A 15,782-nucleotide genomic window follows, 5' to 3' on the forward strand; every position below is an offset into this window, starting at 1 on the left:
ATTAATGGGCTGTCAGGGGATCGTCGCTGCATCGTGTTTCCTTCCGGAAAGAATTTTCTGGTGCACCAACTGGCAGTTGGACTGCTAGTAAAATCTCTGGTTTCAAGACAAGAACACAGAAACTTCTGGTAAGTAAAGGGAGCGGAAAATTAATCCTCTAACTTAGCATAGGATTCATCGAGACACCCGTTGAGTATTTAAGCTCTCCGGTTGGCCGTAGCAACAGCTTTGTGACCTCTAGTCGGGCGGACCGCCTGCGAAGGGTTTTGTTGTGATGGTGTACAGTTTGGGCCCTCATTCTGGTGGTTGTCGCTAAAACGGCTTCGTCTCAGCTCAGTGTGTTTCGGACTCAGAGTAGTGCTGGATGACAAAGCTTTATCCACATTAATTAGTAGTTTTTCAGTCTGTCATGTAACTGTACGAGATCTAGTCATGGAGATTAATTTTTAGCCTCTTACGGGTGGTGAATCTTTCAAGCATATAATTGAATTACAAAATATTGAAAAAACAAACAAAAATAACATAAATATGTAATGGTCACTAATCCAACATTTGACCACAAATCTGGTTAGCAACCACTGTTGCTAACAAATGAATTTCCAGCTTTTGACCTAAAAAATGAAATGTTAGATGGTCCTGACCTCGGTTATTGTTCGAGGAAGCATTTTAACAGTCAATTAGAAAGAGGTACAATGACGACCCAATCAACAGCTATAAGTGAAATATATTTTTGCTTTTCTTCAGGCTTTATTGTTCTTGAGGTGTGATACCTGTACACACTTCCATCAGTTCACAGTCGAGTTCCAGTTAAATAGTTTGGACTTGATCATTGTTTCATTGTGATTGACTGGCAGACACGATGGATGAAGAGCCAGAGAGAGCCAAGCGCTGGGAAGGAGGTTATGAAAGGACATGGTAAGATGTGTAATGTGAGAATATTCTCAGGTTGGGACATGTGCTCGTATCTGATACAACTACACGGGATATTCCTGAATTTCTACAGGGAGGTGCTTAAGGAGGATGAGTCTGGCTCCCTTAAAGCCACAGTGGAGGAGATTCTGTACGAGTCCAAAAGAAAAAGGTGCGTTAGACCGCAATTTCAATACTATTGGAAAAGCTCATTTATTATAGAAACAGTTATCATGAAGTGATTAATTACACAGATGAATGGAAAGCCTTAATTTTGTTTAATTGTTATTTCCACTTACAGCTGATGAACATATGATACAATTAGAATTTTACATCAGTTCAATAAAAGAAAATAAAAAACAGAAACCTGGATTTAATGAAAAATATGTTCAATACCTGCTTAAAAGTTAGTTTCAAAAGGCATATATTGTAATTTATTGAATGTGATGTATTTCAGGCTTTAGTTGCATGTGTTTTTCAGCCTGGTTTTTACATCACTGCTCTGCTTACCTCATAGGGTGACACAAAGCCATGCACAAGTGAGGCTTGGGATGGTGAGTGAAGTCTGGATCTTTGCTTCTCCACAGGGTTTCTCAGTCCATACTGTGAAACTACAGCAGATCTCATATGAGCTACAGCTCTAATAGATGCCATGTTCTCACAGCTAACATAGTATCTTTAGAATAAAAGTGTTGTACAGTGACAATCACCTTTAGACATTCTACAAGTTCAGCCAATGGAATTACTGTTAATGAAAAGAACCAAAGCAAACCAGCCAAGCTTATTGTCAGCATTTTTTTTTTTTAAAATTAGGGATACACAGATATAAAAATTTGGGCTGATATTGACATGCTTGCTGTCATGGCCAACAACTGATTTTTACTGATATTATATACATTTCCCTACCCTTTTGACACCTCGAAAAAAAAAAAAAAAACACACCGTTGACTTCGCAACAGCTTCTTCTTCAGTTAAACCCCCCACAATCCTGTTTTGCATCACTATCACAGTACCAAACAAATACATCATGCTCAATCTCCTCCAGCTATCAAATGGTAACAAGATAAAAATAAATCTCACTTGTTAACATCAGCCTAGTTATTAGAAAAATAGCCACCGACACCCATGTTAGGGCTAATATATTGTGCATCTCTTCTTGAATGAAGTGAGCAACCAGGCTCCAGCGTTGCCCTGAGTGAGACCAGTGTCTGGTGGAATTATCAGAAACAGCCTCACACGTTGTGTTATCATAAAAATCATTTTGAAACCCAGAGGAGATTATCATTGTCTTGTGCTCTAGATGCGCCACATATATGTTGTTATTGACTGTTCACGCAGTATGGAGGACCAGGACTTAAAACCCAACCGTCTCACCTCTACCCTGAAGGTGAGACAGAACACACCTGGCACCAGTTACTGCACATGGTGATTGTCTCTAAGCCATATTCTCTTTCTTCATCTTCAGCTGATGGAGGGATTCATCGATGAATACTTTGACCAGAATCCCATCAGCCAGGTATGACACCGTTAGATTTGCGCTTAAAGAACGGAGCAGACGGACAACATGCTCAGTGTTGGTAGTTGTAGGACAGGGGTGGGCAACTCCGGGCCTCAAGGGCCGGCCTCCTGCAACTTTTAGATGTGTCTCTACTTCAACACACCTGAGTCAAATAATGAGGTCATTAGCAGGACTCTGGAGAACTTGACTGCACTTAGGAGGTGATTCAGCTGTTGGATTCAAGCGTGTTGGACCAGGGAGACATCTAAGAGTTGCAGGACACCGGGCCTCGAGGACCAGGATTGCCCACCCCTGTTGTAGTTCATCTAGAATTTTCTGAAATAAACTACGTTAGTTTTTGTCTTCCACCTACACTCAGAAGACTGTAGAAAAATGATCTGGAATGGAACATCAAAGTATTTCAGCTAACACTTTGATGTTTGTTGAAACATCTAATAATTTAATAATATTCACTATATTAGAGTGAATAATATTTCACTACTAATATTTAGCTACTTTTTAGGGCTTCTGGAGAAACACTTTACCCGACCAGCAGCATCCGCCTCTTCCACCCGATGAATTCTCCTGTTTTTTGGCAGTGTGTTTTGTGTTGTTTAGCATGATGAAGGATCTTCCAGAGTTTGGCTGATGATAATACAATCACTGCTGCCCTCTGGTGGTTGTTGGTGATGTAACTGTGTTGTTTGACGTCTCTTTTGTCTTCAGAACATTATTGCTGTCCTCTGAACTGTGGATCAGATCCGCATACCTGTAAATGAAATGTTTATCTCTTGACTCAGTTATGTTGTGTTGTCAGAGGTAAATGTTTGCACTCTGCAGCCTCACTGTTCCATCTCACAGGAGTGTAAGTGTAAATATTAAAAATACTTCAATTTATGTGTAGATTACATTCTTTCAGTTTCAGTAACATTTAACAGGCTTCTAATAAAAAGGAGTGTTTCAAATATTACTTTAAGAAAAATCAAACAATTGCTCTGTGATTCTAAAACTCCTCAGTGTTAACATTGGTAGAATATGAAGCATTAAGCAGCAGTATAAATTTACAGTTGATTGTCTAATTCTTTTTATTTCACTCAGTTTCAATAGTAGTGATGCTGAGTAATAAATGTTTAAGTGAATGTAAGCAGGAGGACAGCCATTGTTTCAGGTAAATAGGGGTGGTTCTAAAGCTCCTCTGATTATGTAGCTAAGCTAATTAAATGGGTTGTGTTTAATTCCAGGTTGGCATTATCACCACCAAAAACAAAAGGGCTGAGAAGCTTACAGAACTTGCAGGTGAGGATCAAAGTTCATTAGCTATCTGCTGAACATGTATTTGTCAGCCCAACCACCAGGAATAGTTTCTACACACAAATCCACCATGTTTGACCTGTTTTATGTAGACCAGGCTCAGTTGTGTGGTCTGCTGCCAGCAAGGTTAGTCCAGGCTGCAGGTAGTCCAGATTAATGCTGCTCAGTTAGTGTTAAAATGTCCATTCTCTACAAGTGTTACTGAAATGCACCACACTTGAGTGGCCTCCATTGACTGTTAGGTTGGAGCTTGATTTATTCACATTTATAAAGAAAGTCATACTAACAGGGAAACATAAATCATTTTATGAAAAGTTTTTTTATTCTGATATTTAATCATTTTACCAGATACTCTAGGGAGACAAATTTAATCCTAAACTGTGCTGAGACAATTTGTTACAAAAAATTTGTCAACATAGCAATTAAGGAATGGAAATAATTTCCTAAGAACATCAGAGATTTAAATGGCACACTTGGAATCTCTCTTAAAAAATCCCATGTTCACTTATGGAATTTGTAAAACATTGTTCCTGCAGCTCAAACTACATTAACTGCACTTTTACTGGTATTTATAGGCAACTTAGTAAGATTTTTGCGATGCATTGCACACCGCTGTTTGTGCAATGCACATTTTGCGGTGCAAAACGTACATTTTGTACAAAATGTAAATAAGCAAAAAAGAGCTCAATATATATCAAATTGCAATCACTGTGGGTGTAAATTTGTGCAAAATTTAGAATGCTGTGTTAGGAGGATTTAAGAGTTTCCAGCGTTGCCTGTCAATAATATATTTGACCACTTTAATTGTCATTTATGCTCACACCTGATGAGGATCCTAAAAGAACTTTTTAGTATATTTTTTTATTCACATATATTTTTTGTCACAGCCTAATCTGAATATAGACTTAATTTCAGTATTCCAGCTTTTTTAGAGGATGGAACATAAACAATCAGCCTTTAAAGTCTGAGTTAAAGCTGTCTTTGGTACTGAATGATGAAACAGGAAGCATTGCTCTGCTCATGTGCACAGGGGCTTATCTCAGCCTGCTGCTATGTGTTCCAGGAGTCTATGGACTTGCATCAATTTCCTGCCCTCCTTAAATGAATGAATCATTGTTACAAAAGCGATTTAGACAGAGGACGATTCTAGAACCATGGCATCAGACATCATGTAGTCCCCAAGGCTTACACACTGATTTTCTTTAATGACTTCACCCTCGTTTGCACATATCCCGAATTGAAGCATACTGTTAGTGTCTTTTTTTACGATCCACTGATATTTTTTCACTGGCCAGTGTACTGTACCAGAGTCGACTATACCCTTTCAGAGAATAAGTCCATCAACATAGGATTGCCTCAGGGTGTTGCACCTAGACAGTTATCTGCACAAATAACTCTTCTAATTAGCAGCCTGGGAGCTCAGATTGGAAATCTTCTGATGGTTCCTGGTTCACTAAACAGAGACAAGCTTGCTAGTTGGAAACAAAAAACTGTACAATTGTATGGTATGGCACCAACTATAGTTTAGGCCTGTTGCAATAAATTAAGTAATTGCATAATTAAACAAATCCAGTAATTTACATGATTTATTGTTTTTCTTTTTCTTTCTACCAAAAATTGGATTACAAAAGTCTTCAGTCTGGTGCATTGACATCAACTAGCCCTTTTTTGAAGGACAATTTTGTTTACGGAGACGTCATTATTAACTTAGTTGTTGTATCTGTTGTTGTTCGCTTATTTTGGATACAATTACAATGTTTTCCAGCTCCAGGGTTAAATGTTCATTAGATTTGATAGTTTATTGAATCGAAAGATCTCAAAGATGTTGCATTATTATGCCATTATTTTACTTGAAAATGGTCTCAAAACAACCTTTATTGTAATAACTTCTAGGACAATTTATTGTCCAGCAAAATTTGTTATTGTGACAGGCCTACTATAGTAATCTTCTATTTCATAACAAATAAATAACTCTGATCTAAATATCTGAGGTTCAGATGGATCACACCTTTAATGTGACTGAAGGGACATATGAGCAGTGTGTTTTTTAGAAAGCTTTTAATTTATCCCTGACAATATACAGTCCCCACAGTGTATAGAGAGCAGCCTGTAACTCTAAGTCAAATATTCCTAGGAGACAATGAAGGCTGTTCACAGGAACAGCTTGGATTGCAACAAATATTAGCTAATTATAGTAGTACAATGCATTCAGTCTCTCAGCTAGTCATTTGTTTGATGTGGCCTGATTTTCTAAAGAACCAAAGTGTTTCAGGAGCCAATAGCATGTTCTGGTAAAGATGTAAATAAATTACAGATTAGCTGTTTCTATTCTGAAGCAGCAGATGTAGCCAGGTGAAACTTTTTCAATGAAACTGTGTTACTAAGATAGAAATAGTGATGTCCAGTTGTTCACAGTAGCTAGATATACTGCTTTTTGTCTGGGATCCAAGTTTCCAATGAATCCAAGGCAGAAACACATTCGTATTGTTCAGCTAACTATGTGTTTATTACACACCACATTGTCCTTCCAACAGTTTACATGTTTTCCTAATATTGTGCATTACCAGAGAAAATAAATGGTTGTGTGGGTTTCTCCTGCTCCCTCAGTCTACGCTGTGCCAGTTAAACCTGCTCATCCTTTATTTTGTTTTTCCAACAGGAAATCCAAAGAAGCACATTGCTGCTCTGAAGAAAGCAGTTGACAGCTCATGTGTCGGAGAGCCTTCCCTGTACAACTCTCTCAGCTTAGCTATACAGACTCTCAAGTGGGTTCACCACAGATGCTGTTCCACAGAGGCTTTTTGAGTGAAACAGCAACACTTAGATTCTCTCTCTCTAAAGGCACATGCCTGGGCACACCAGCAGAGAAATCCTCATCATCCTCAGCAGCTTGACCACATGTGACCCAGCTAACATCTATGAGCTAATCAAGGTGAAGACATGTTTAATCCCGGACTTCTAATCCCAAGCTGGTAATTAGAAGAGTTATCTGTCCAGATAACCGTCCAGGTCCTACAGTAGACTCTAGGCGCAACACCCTAAGGCAATCCTACGTTGATGGACTTACCTTCTGAAATGGTATAGTAGACTCTGGTATAGTGTACTGGCCAGTGAAAAAAGATCAGTTGATTGTTAGAAAAAATGACACTAACAGTATGCTTCAATTTGGGATACGTGCAGACGAGGCAGAAGTCATTAAAGAAAATCAGTAAAGTCAGTGATCATAATGTTATAATGTAGTTTCATTTGCCAAGAAGGCATTCATTGTTGTAAGGAAAGTGGTTTTTTTTTTAATGATATATATGACTATATTTCAGATATATCATCAAAATATCTGAAATATGGATATTTTGATTCATTTCCATCTATATTTATCAAATATAGATGAAATGAAACCACCTTAAAAGCATATTTTGTTTGATGTGACTGTTTAAAGTAATTTAAGAACTGGCTCTTAACTTGTGCTGAGGTTCACATACTGGTTTATCATCACTTTCTTTAGTTAACCTGTTTTATCTGAACAAAACTTTTTTGTTTTGTAATATTCTCTGTTTCTCTAACTTGTTGTTTGGCAGCAAAGAGCACAAATTGCACGTTTTTCTTTGCTTTCAGACCCTGAAGTCTCTTAAGGTGCGAGTGTCAGTAATTGGCCTCTCAGCGGAAGTCCGAGTGTGCACGGTTCTGACCAGAGACACAGGTGGATCCTACCATGTTATCCTAGATGAGAGTCACTTCAAAGAGCTGCTCATGCTTCATGTCAAACCTCCGCCAGCAAGCTTCTCATCGGAAAGCTCTTTAATACGAATGGGTCAGTACTAGAATGTTTGACATTCATATTCTCTAAATTAACTAGAATTGCAACATATTTTGCTGCCGGCATGATAAAAGTTGAGTTTCCTCTCCTGAAAGAGATGTTTGGTTTCTTTAATGTTGTTGTTTCCTTCAGGTTATGTCACAGATTAAAAGTATTCTGGCACTGGATGGGGAGTCAGGGTTTCCCCCAGAAACCTTGCAAAGCCCAGTGTTTGGGGTGCCAAGGTGGTCCACCGGCGGTCCCTGGGGTTTTGTGTTAAAAGCTGTTAAGTTGACAAGAAATGCAAAAATATTACTGGTTAGCTAACTATATGCTATGGGACGACATCGCCAGTGACACTCTATTTAAATCCACAAATGTAGAATCTTAAGAACAACAAATAAAAAAAATATAATTAAAATGAATATCAATTATTTGCATTTCTTTTTAATCCAAATTAAGTCAGCAGCTCAGTAAGACCCCCCCAGGCCTTCAGGGGCCCCATGAACACTAATATTTTAACACAGACCACAGATATACAAATGTAAGATTTGTTTAATGAGAATACCAATGCTGCTAAATTTGATTTAATGGTTTCATAAATTAAAAGATTTTAAATTGTTTAACAAACACAGACTAGTGTTATGACCAGTTAGGCAACATTAAATTTAAGGTTTTAAGCAGCTGGCAAGTTTACTTTGTAAAGGGTCAAAGAACAATATTCATAGTTAGATTGTTTTGTTACCACAGCCACAATCTGATGCTTTGAGTTCAGTCTTTGAGATTGAGCTCTGTTTGTTCACAAATGTATCTCAGTAAACTACAATTATCACTTATTGCTTTTTAGTTAGGCAAATTCAACTACTCCCCTCTCCCAGAATGTACTAAATCCATGTTGAAATGCTGCTACTGGTCCTGATGTTCTTAACAGCTAGAGAGGCCCCTAAGTAAATTTCTGCTCAAGGCCTAATACAGCCTTGGACCTGCCCTGCATGATATGTTAAATTCGCACAGACACGCACAGCAAACGGGAGATTTAATTTAATGCTACTAATGTGGCTTTGGTAGCTCCTCCATTTTAAGTCTGTTGAGTTTTTAATAAGTACCACAGAGACTGTTTTGGTTGCCCAATCTTTATGGACTGAGTTTTTCAGATCTGTCTAAGTGGACAGAGTTAATATATTTGATGCATCGTGTAACCGGAAAATAATATAACTGAAAATAATATAAAATAAAAAAATAGTATAAAATAAAGTGCGTTAGCTCTTTCCGTGGAGCTCCAGCTTTTGGCCGGTGCTTTAGCTTAACCCCAGACACAGAGCCACGAGCTGGGAAGCGTGTTGAGATGTTAAAGCTGCACATAATTCTTTGTTCACAGACACAAATCATTCTCATTGCTCGCTCAACAAGCACATGTGAAAGCGCGACTACAGGCTATACCTGCAGTTCAAATCATAATTTCTCACTTTGGGTTGATGTAAATGTTTATACAGGGCAGCCTGTGTCCAGACTGAGTGAACGGAGGTGCATGCGACCCGCGCTTAGGTAAACTTCAGAGATCAAACATGCAGAGGCGCCAATGGTGTGATTGGTCCATTCTCCAGATTTGTGGCTTGTTAAATTCATCAACTATAAACCAATTTTTAAGGAATAACTCTGTTCTGCCAATGAAATGTTCAGCGCAACAGAGACGCTGAAATGATTCCTCGAGTGATTCAAGCACCTTGATTATTAAAATCCCTCGAGGAAAATTTATCTGCCTTGAAGCTGCGTTAAGTAATTTTTTATTATTTAATACACCTGTTCCGGCCGGGTTATTACTTGCGATGCGCAACGCTCTCACTTCTGCCTGAGTTTGTTGAAGAATGCTAAGTGTTAGCAGCATAACGTCCAGTTTTCAAGTTCGGCCTGGGAGGTTTTTATTGATTGATGATAATTTCTGGGTCTTTGTCGTTTTTCGGGGGACCAATAAGCATCCTTAAAATGACTGGCGCGATGCCTGGACTACGGCAGCTTTTCTCCTCCCTGAGCCGCTGCGTAGTGGCCGGTTCAGAGCGAACAGCGGGGAAGAGCGCTGCAGGTGTATTTATACACCTGAGCGAATAGACTGAACACGGCGGGCGGTTGTGCATTACATGATTAACATAAGTGTAGAATTACAGACGAACCGGAAAATTTATTTCATATCATTCTAGTCGCAAATGGGTGGCGGAGCTCATCGTGACGGTACATAGCTGGTATATGAGTTCCTGTGTGTCAAATCCCGTCGCTAACATGGACACAAAAACTATAAATGTCTGGGCAAGGTGAGAGTTCATCTATTACATTGACTGAAGGTGAATACATAAACGAAAAGCTGGACTATAGAAATTTTTTTATAAGCGTATTTGTGAGCCTGCCTCTTTATTATTAAATTGAATATAGTTTCAGGTTTTTTATATAATGTTTCTTTAGGTTAATTTAGAAATTGGAGTGAGCTGTTATTGTTACAGGTTAATTTTCTAAACTACAGAAAAGTTATTCAAATGTGAAAAATTTGACTGGTGTTGATATGCGATAGTAATACTGCTGTTATGTTAGATTCACCAATGTTTTATTTTATCTTTTTTTTTATCCGATTACTTGATTAATCGTAAGAATAATCAATAGATTACAGTGAACCCTCGTTTTTTGCGGGGGTTAGGTTCCAAAAGAACCCGTGATAGGCGAAATTCGTGAAGTAGTAACCTTTATTTTTTTACAATTATTATACAATGATAGAACCTGGCTATCCATGATACATTAAAACCAAAGAACAAAACCTTTTTACAGGCCCAAACATTTGTTTAACAAATAAAAGTACTGTATAAACGTTTTTGTTTTTTTTTTTACAAATAACTACTGTACTGTAAAATAATACTTCCAATACGAACTGAAGGCTTCAGATTGCGGAGATCAGCACCGCCCCACCGTGACCCGAATCGTTGGATTAGAACGGGAAAAAATGAAAAATGATTATGAAAAAAAATACAAAGTACAGTAGGACAAATAGTGACTCACATGTATTTCAATGCTCTTCTGACTGAGCCGTAGCATCCTGACTTTGCTCTGCAGCGTTTTTTTCTTCTAAAGCCCGAGGTGCAGGTGTGTTTTGTCGAGAGAAGAACATAGTTATCAGTAGCTGTTGTCGTTCTTTTTTCTTCTGGGCAAAAAGATTCTTGAAATTGGCAAGCTGTTTTACGTTTGTGTACATATTAAACCGCAACGCTGTTGACACACAAGTAGAAAAGAAACGGAGAGACTGTTTAGCCAATCAGAATGCAGAACACAATGCACGATGCAAATCCGTGAAGCAGCGAGACCGTGAAAGGTGAACCGCGTTATAGCGAGGGGTCACTGTACTCGATTACTAAAGTATTCGTTTACAACCGCCCTAGACGTATGGCAGTAGGGGGCAAGTAAAGCTACGGTCACATTGAGACCCGGGGGCCCTCTATTGGTTGTAGGGGGTATTGTGTCTTACCTGCTGTTTGACATGTCAGCCAGTGAATGGTGGTTGTTGTTTCACCCCTCAGGAAAATTTGGTTATTGGAGCTCAGCTATGACACATAATAACAAGTTCATATTCAAAAATACTTCATTAATCCCAAAGGGAAATTAAATTAAATGTTGTAACTCATTAATTCTTCAAGATGCAGCTTGTGATGGTTGTTGACAGAAAAGATCTCCTGCAGCAATCTGTATTAGAGTAACTCTGAAGAAGCCTCTGACTGAAGATACTCTGCCTTCCCAAGACAGTGTCACGAAGAGGATGGTCAGGGTTATCCATAATTCTTTTGATTATATGAAGAATCCTTCTTTGCGCAATCATCTCACGAGGTTCCACAGTTGCCTCCAGAACAGAATCAGCCTTCTTTTTCAGGCTGTTGAGACTTTTTAGGTCCCTGGTTCTGATGCTACTGCCCAGCAGATGATGGCAGAAGAGATGACACTCTCAACAACAGACTGATAGAAGATCTGCAGCATCTTGGTGCAAACCTTGCAGGATCTTAGCTTCCTCAAGAAGTCCAGTCCGCACTGCTCCTTCTTATTGATGCTTCACTGCTGTGTCTTCAGTCCAGTTTGTTGTCAAGGCAAACATTGACTAGTGTTATGACCAGTTAGACATTAAATACATGTGGTTTTAATTATTAAAATAGTGTTACTGTGTAAAGGTCATTAGTGGAATGTCATGATGTTGCACCCTAATCAGCTAATGAACTCAAGACACCTGCAGAGGTTTCTTTCACTTCAGGTCAGTGGGTCAACATCATGGGGAACACTGCTGACTGGACAGATGTCCAGAACAGAGTCATTGACACCCTTCACAAGGAGGGGAAGCCACAAAACATCATTGCTGAAGAACCTGGCTGTTCAGAGAGTTCTGTATCCAATCAATCAATTGAATTTTATTTGTATAGCACATTTCAGCAGCAAGGCATTTCAAAGTGCTTTACATCATATCAAACACAGAAACACAATGCAACATAGAATCAACAATCAAAACACGACATTAAGTCAAGTTCCATCAATATATTTGTAATTGATTACGTTTCAAATACAATCCTAAACAGGTGGGTTTTTAGTCGAGTTTGCATCCATAAAAGGTTTACCTGTTACACTCCTACTGTGTTATATGGAACAAAATACCTATTACTATTGTTATTCCCACTCACACTCACAATCACACAGTTTAAAACGATGTAGATATCCAAGCATATTAACATAAAATTGAGTGGAAGGAAGATGTATGGCAGAAAAAGATGCATAAACAACAGGGAGAACTTCAGACTTGAAAGGATAGTCAAGCTAAATCCATTCCAGAAAAGCATAAGACAGAGGCAACGGCAGAGGTGTCTTACCTGGACTGTTGAGTCCTGTTTTCGCATTAAAGTAAATTCTGCATTTCATTTGAAAATCAAGTTCCCAGGGTCCTTGAAATGCACATGGTTCTAATTATTAAAATGGTATTAAAAAGATGTACAGTACTTGTATCCAGGCAGTCTAGCTAGAGTCGGTTCCTTTGTCTGTGCTTTGTTTGGACTGTTGATACTAACAGGAACCCATGTTTGCTTAGGTTTTCCTCAGCACACTGTAGCCTCTCTGAGTGACCAAGATGTCAAACCATCATTCAGCATGTCGTAAGTACAGAAAAAATGAAGCTCCACCATTTTAACTGCTGGTTCCCACAATGAGTTGTATGTGTGTTTTTGTTCCTAGTCATCTGGACAGCAGTGGCGGCCCGGCTCTGACTCTAGGAGGATACTTCTGTCCGCAGTGCCAAGCAAAATACACCGAGCTTCCTGTGGAGTGTAAAGTCTGTGGTATGTGTGATGCAGGCATTCATTGTGTATGGAATGTTTTATGAAGCTGATGCTCATTTTTCTCTGTTCATATCTTTAAGCTAACATAGCTTTAGCTGTGTGAGTATGTGGGTGTTTTCTTCTCAGGTTTGACGCTGGTGTCTGCTCCACATCTGGCCAGATCCTTTCATCATCTGTTTCCCCTCCAAGCATTTATTGAGAGTCCAGCTGAGAATTATCAGCAGAATAGGTAACGCTTATTAATTTACCTGTGTCATTATTGCCATGTAATTCGCTCCTGTGTGGCCTTAAATGTCATTTCTTTCAGGTTCTGTCAGGCCTGTCAAGGGCAGCTGAAAGATAAAAATGTAAGTAGAATTCCAGAAAATTGGTTTCTCTTTAGATCTTCAAGGAAGAAGAGCACCGGTCCGGCTCTATTTCTTCCTGGCAATAATTATATAAATGAGAATGTTTGGTTTGTATAAAAAGTTGTAGCATATGTTTATCAACACTAAAGCAGCTGTGTGTTTGTAAAAGTGTTAAATGTTAAGTTCCTAAAGACACCGGCATTGCTTTGGAATTTGTAATCTTTAGAATTAGTTTTCTCTCCCTTACATTCAACCATTGTACTAAAGCCTTTACACGTCAGTTGAGCTTAAAACATAGGTAAATGATGTTTCTAGGGAACCCAGAATGAACTAATTTAACTAAAACTGGGGAATGATTTGCTCTCATTATATTAGCTACTGACCAGCTCTGTTGGACCAATCATTCCTCAACATCTGGACTTCTCTCTGCTGGCTTCCAGGTCTTCGCCTGTCCTTTGTGTCGCAGTGTGTTCTGTGGAGAGTGTGATCTCTTCATCCATGAATCACTGCACTGCTGTCCCTGCTGCATTCACAATCGGACTGCTACATGAGGCCCAAACAGAGGCGGTTGTAGCCAGTTTGGCGCTCTGGGCAAAACACTTTACAAGGGGGAGTGGGTGGGATTGGGTGTTTTGTAGTAGGCACTATTGACCATCAGATTCTCCGTTTGAGAGCTGTGGGGAGGGAGGCAGGAGGGGAGAATATACACAATGAGAGGGGCTGGGGGCTCTCATGCCACCCCACAAGATAACACCCTGAGCGGTTGCCCATTCTGCCCATATCAGAAACCGCCACTGGGCCCAAAGAATCAGTCTTCCTTATCAACCCATCACCTCTGATTCCTCATGTCTGTCCTGTCAGTGATCCCTCTGTCTGAAGAACTGGTTCTCACAACTCACGATTTTGTTTTTCGGGTTGCATGAAGATCATCCAACTAACAATGCTTGGAATGCTTGAAGAGCAAGAGGTTGTGTTTTTCATTCATCCTTTCCTTTCCATCAAAACATTAAGGATAAAACTGCTGTAAATAATTAAAACTGGTTTGAAGCACAAAGTGCCTGATGTGGGTTTTTACATCATCTGAATCCAGATTTGAAGTATAGAGTTTGGACAAGTTCAATGAAACAGTTCTTTGCACTTACTCAAATGCTTAGACTTTCATGTGTTTCTTGGTTGAATTTCCAAAGTTGTACTGCATGTTTTACCTGTACCGATATTATTTTACTATTTCTCCACAACATTGACTTCTCCACTGCTTCTCTGCTTCAGTTAAACTTCCCACAATCCTGTGTTGCATCACAGTCAAGTGACCAAACAAAGACCACATGACTAACCCCCGTCCTCCCTCTCTAAAAACAAACGGCAACAAAAAAATAAATATTAGTTGTTCATATCGGCCCAGTTTTATTTATTGGACTGATACCAATATGCTAAAAATTTACCAATCAGTCGATACCGATTTAAGTACCACTATATCATGCGCCCCTACTCTTTTATCTTGCTGTTTACTATGAAATATTAGAAAACTGTCACTTCTAGGGTTTAATGTAGAAATGATAAAATCTGGTGAAATATAAACCACACTGCCACTTAAGCCAGAATGGAAGACTGAAGAATTATCTATCCCCATTACTTCTTTTCTACCTACATCAACTCTGAAGAATTTAAATTAATATGAGTTACAACATTTAATTTCCTTTCAGGGTCAATAAAGTATTTTTGAATTTTCAATTTCTGCGAAGAATATCCTTTTTTTTATTGATTTCATGTAATATTAAAATTTTGTGAGACATTTCCAAAAAAGTAAAGGCTTGTATTTCACTCTGTGTAATAAAATTGGATAATAATTTTACTGACATGAGTGACAAAAAACATTGAACTTTGTGACATTCTTTATATATGTACATATATATATATTTTTGAAGATGTACCTGTAGATCAGAGGTACTCAAGTCCAGTTCTCAAGAGCTACCATCCTGCATCTTTGAGATGCACCCTGCTCCAACACACCTGAGTGAAATGGCTCGTTAGGCCTGTTCAGAGCTGAATGACTGATGGTGAGGGAATTCATCCATTTGATCCCGGTCTGTTGCAGTGAGGATGAATCTAAAAGTTGCAGGAGGGTAGCTCTCGAGGGCTGGACTTGAACACCCCTGCCAGTAGGTGGATGTCATTAGCTTTAAATAGTGATGGGTAAATGAGGTGTCATGTATCGTTTCGACCCAAAGCAAAACTGTATTGATACTGTGTCGATGCTGTGTCACTAAATACTGACAAATGCTAGACATTAAAAATCTCTACAGGCAACGTAGTTCACAGACTGATTTAATGACCTAGTCTATACATTAAGATTTAAGTCATTGTATTTTATTGTATATTATATATTGTATTATTTCATATCTTCAGTTAAATTAAAAATATATTTTATATTCTTCGATACAGTCAATAAATAAAGTGAACATGTACCAAGTGATGAAAATGAAAGTGAACATGTTTGGAATGAGGATGCTTGTGGACTCTTTTTGGGTTTTTTTTCACAAATTTTCATTCAAAAAAATACGTTTTTCAAACATTTTGAAATC

The 15,782-nt window shown here is 38.7% G+C and overlaps 1 protein-coding gene across 1 annotated transcript; it reads left to right on the top strand.

Annotated features, from left to right (window-relative positions):
- Positions 1-7: 7 nt before the first annotated feature.
- On the top strand, positions 8-15,507 carry gtf2h2 (general transcription factor IIH, polypeptide 2). The gene is made up of 15 exons (XM_028034985.1): positions 8-128; positions 855-915; positions 1,004-1,081; positions 1,427-1,463; positions 2,210-2,296; positions 2,375-2,425; positions 3,649-3,703; positions 6,378-6,483; positions 6,560-6,650; positions 7,331-7,526; positions 12,607-12,670; positions 12,750-12,853; positions 12,980-13,082; positions 13,161-13,200; positions 13,641-15,507. The coding sequence occupies exons 2-15, from the start codon at positions 860-862 to the stop codon at positions 13,749-13,751; spliced, it is 1,179 nt and encodes a 392-aa protein (XP_027890786.1). The 5' UTR covers positions 8-128; positions 855-859; the 3' UTR covers positions 13,752-15,507.
- Positions 15,508-15,782: the final 275 nt, after the last annotated feature.

The sequence above is a fragment of the Xiphophorus couchianus genome, chromosome 12 (assembly GCF_001444195.1).
Source record: "Xiphophorus couchianus chromosome 12, X_couchianus-1.0, whole genome shotgun sequence".
Lineage (NCBI taxonomy): Eukaryota > Metazoa > Chordata > Actinopteri > Cyprinodontiformes > Poeciliidae > Xiphophorus > Xiphophorus couchianus.

Bases quoted from the DNA above. Each gene is read 5' to 3' on its own strand.
- gtf2h2 (XM_028034985.1), top strand. From the start codon at position 860: ATGGATGAAGAGCCAGAGAGAGCCAAGCGCTGGGAAGGAGGTTATGAA. The intron at 2,297-2,374 runs GTGAGACAGAAC...CTTCATCTTCAG, and splicing joins GTCTCACCTCTACCCTGAAG to CTGATGGAGGGATTCATCGA. The intron at 6,484-6,559 runs GTGGGTTCACCA...CTCTCTCTAAAG, and splicing joins TTAGCTATACAGACTCTCAA to GCACATGCCTGGGCACACCA.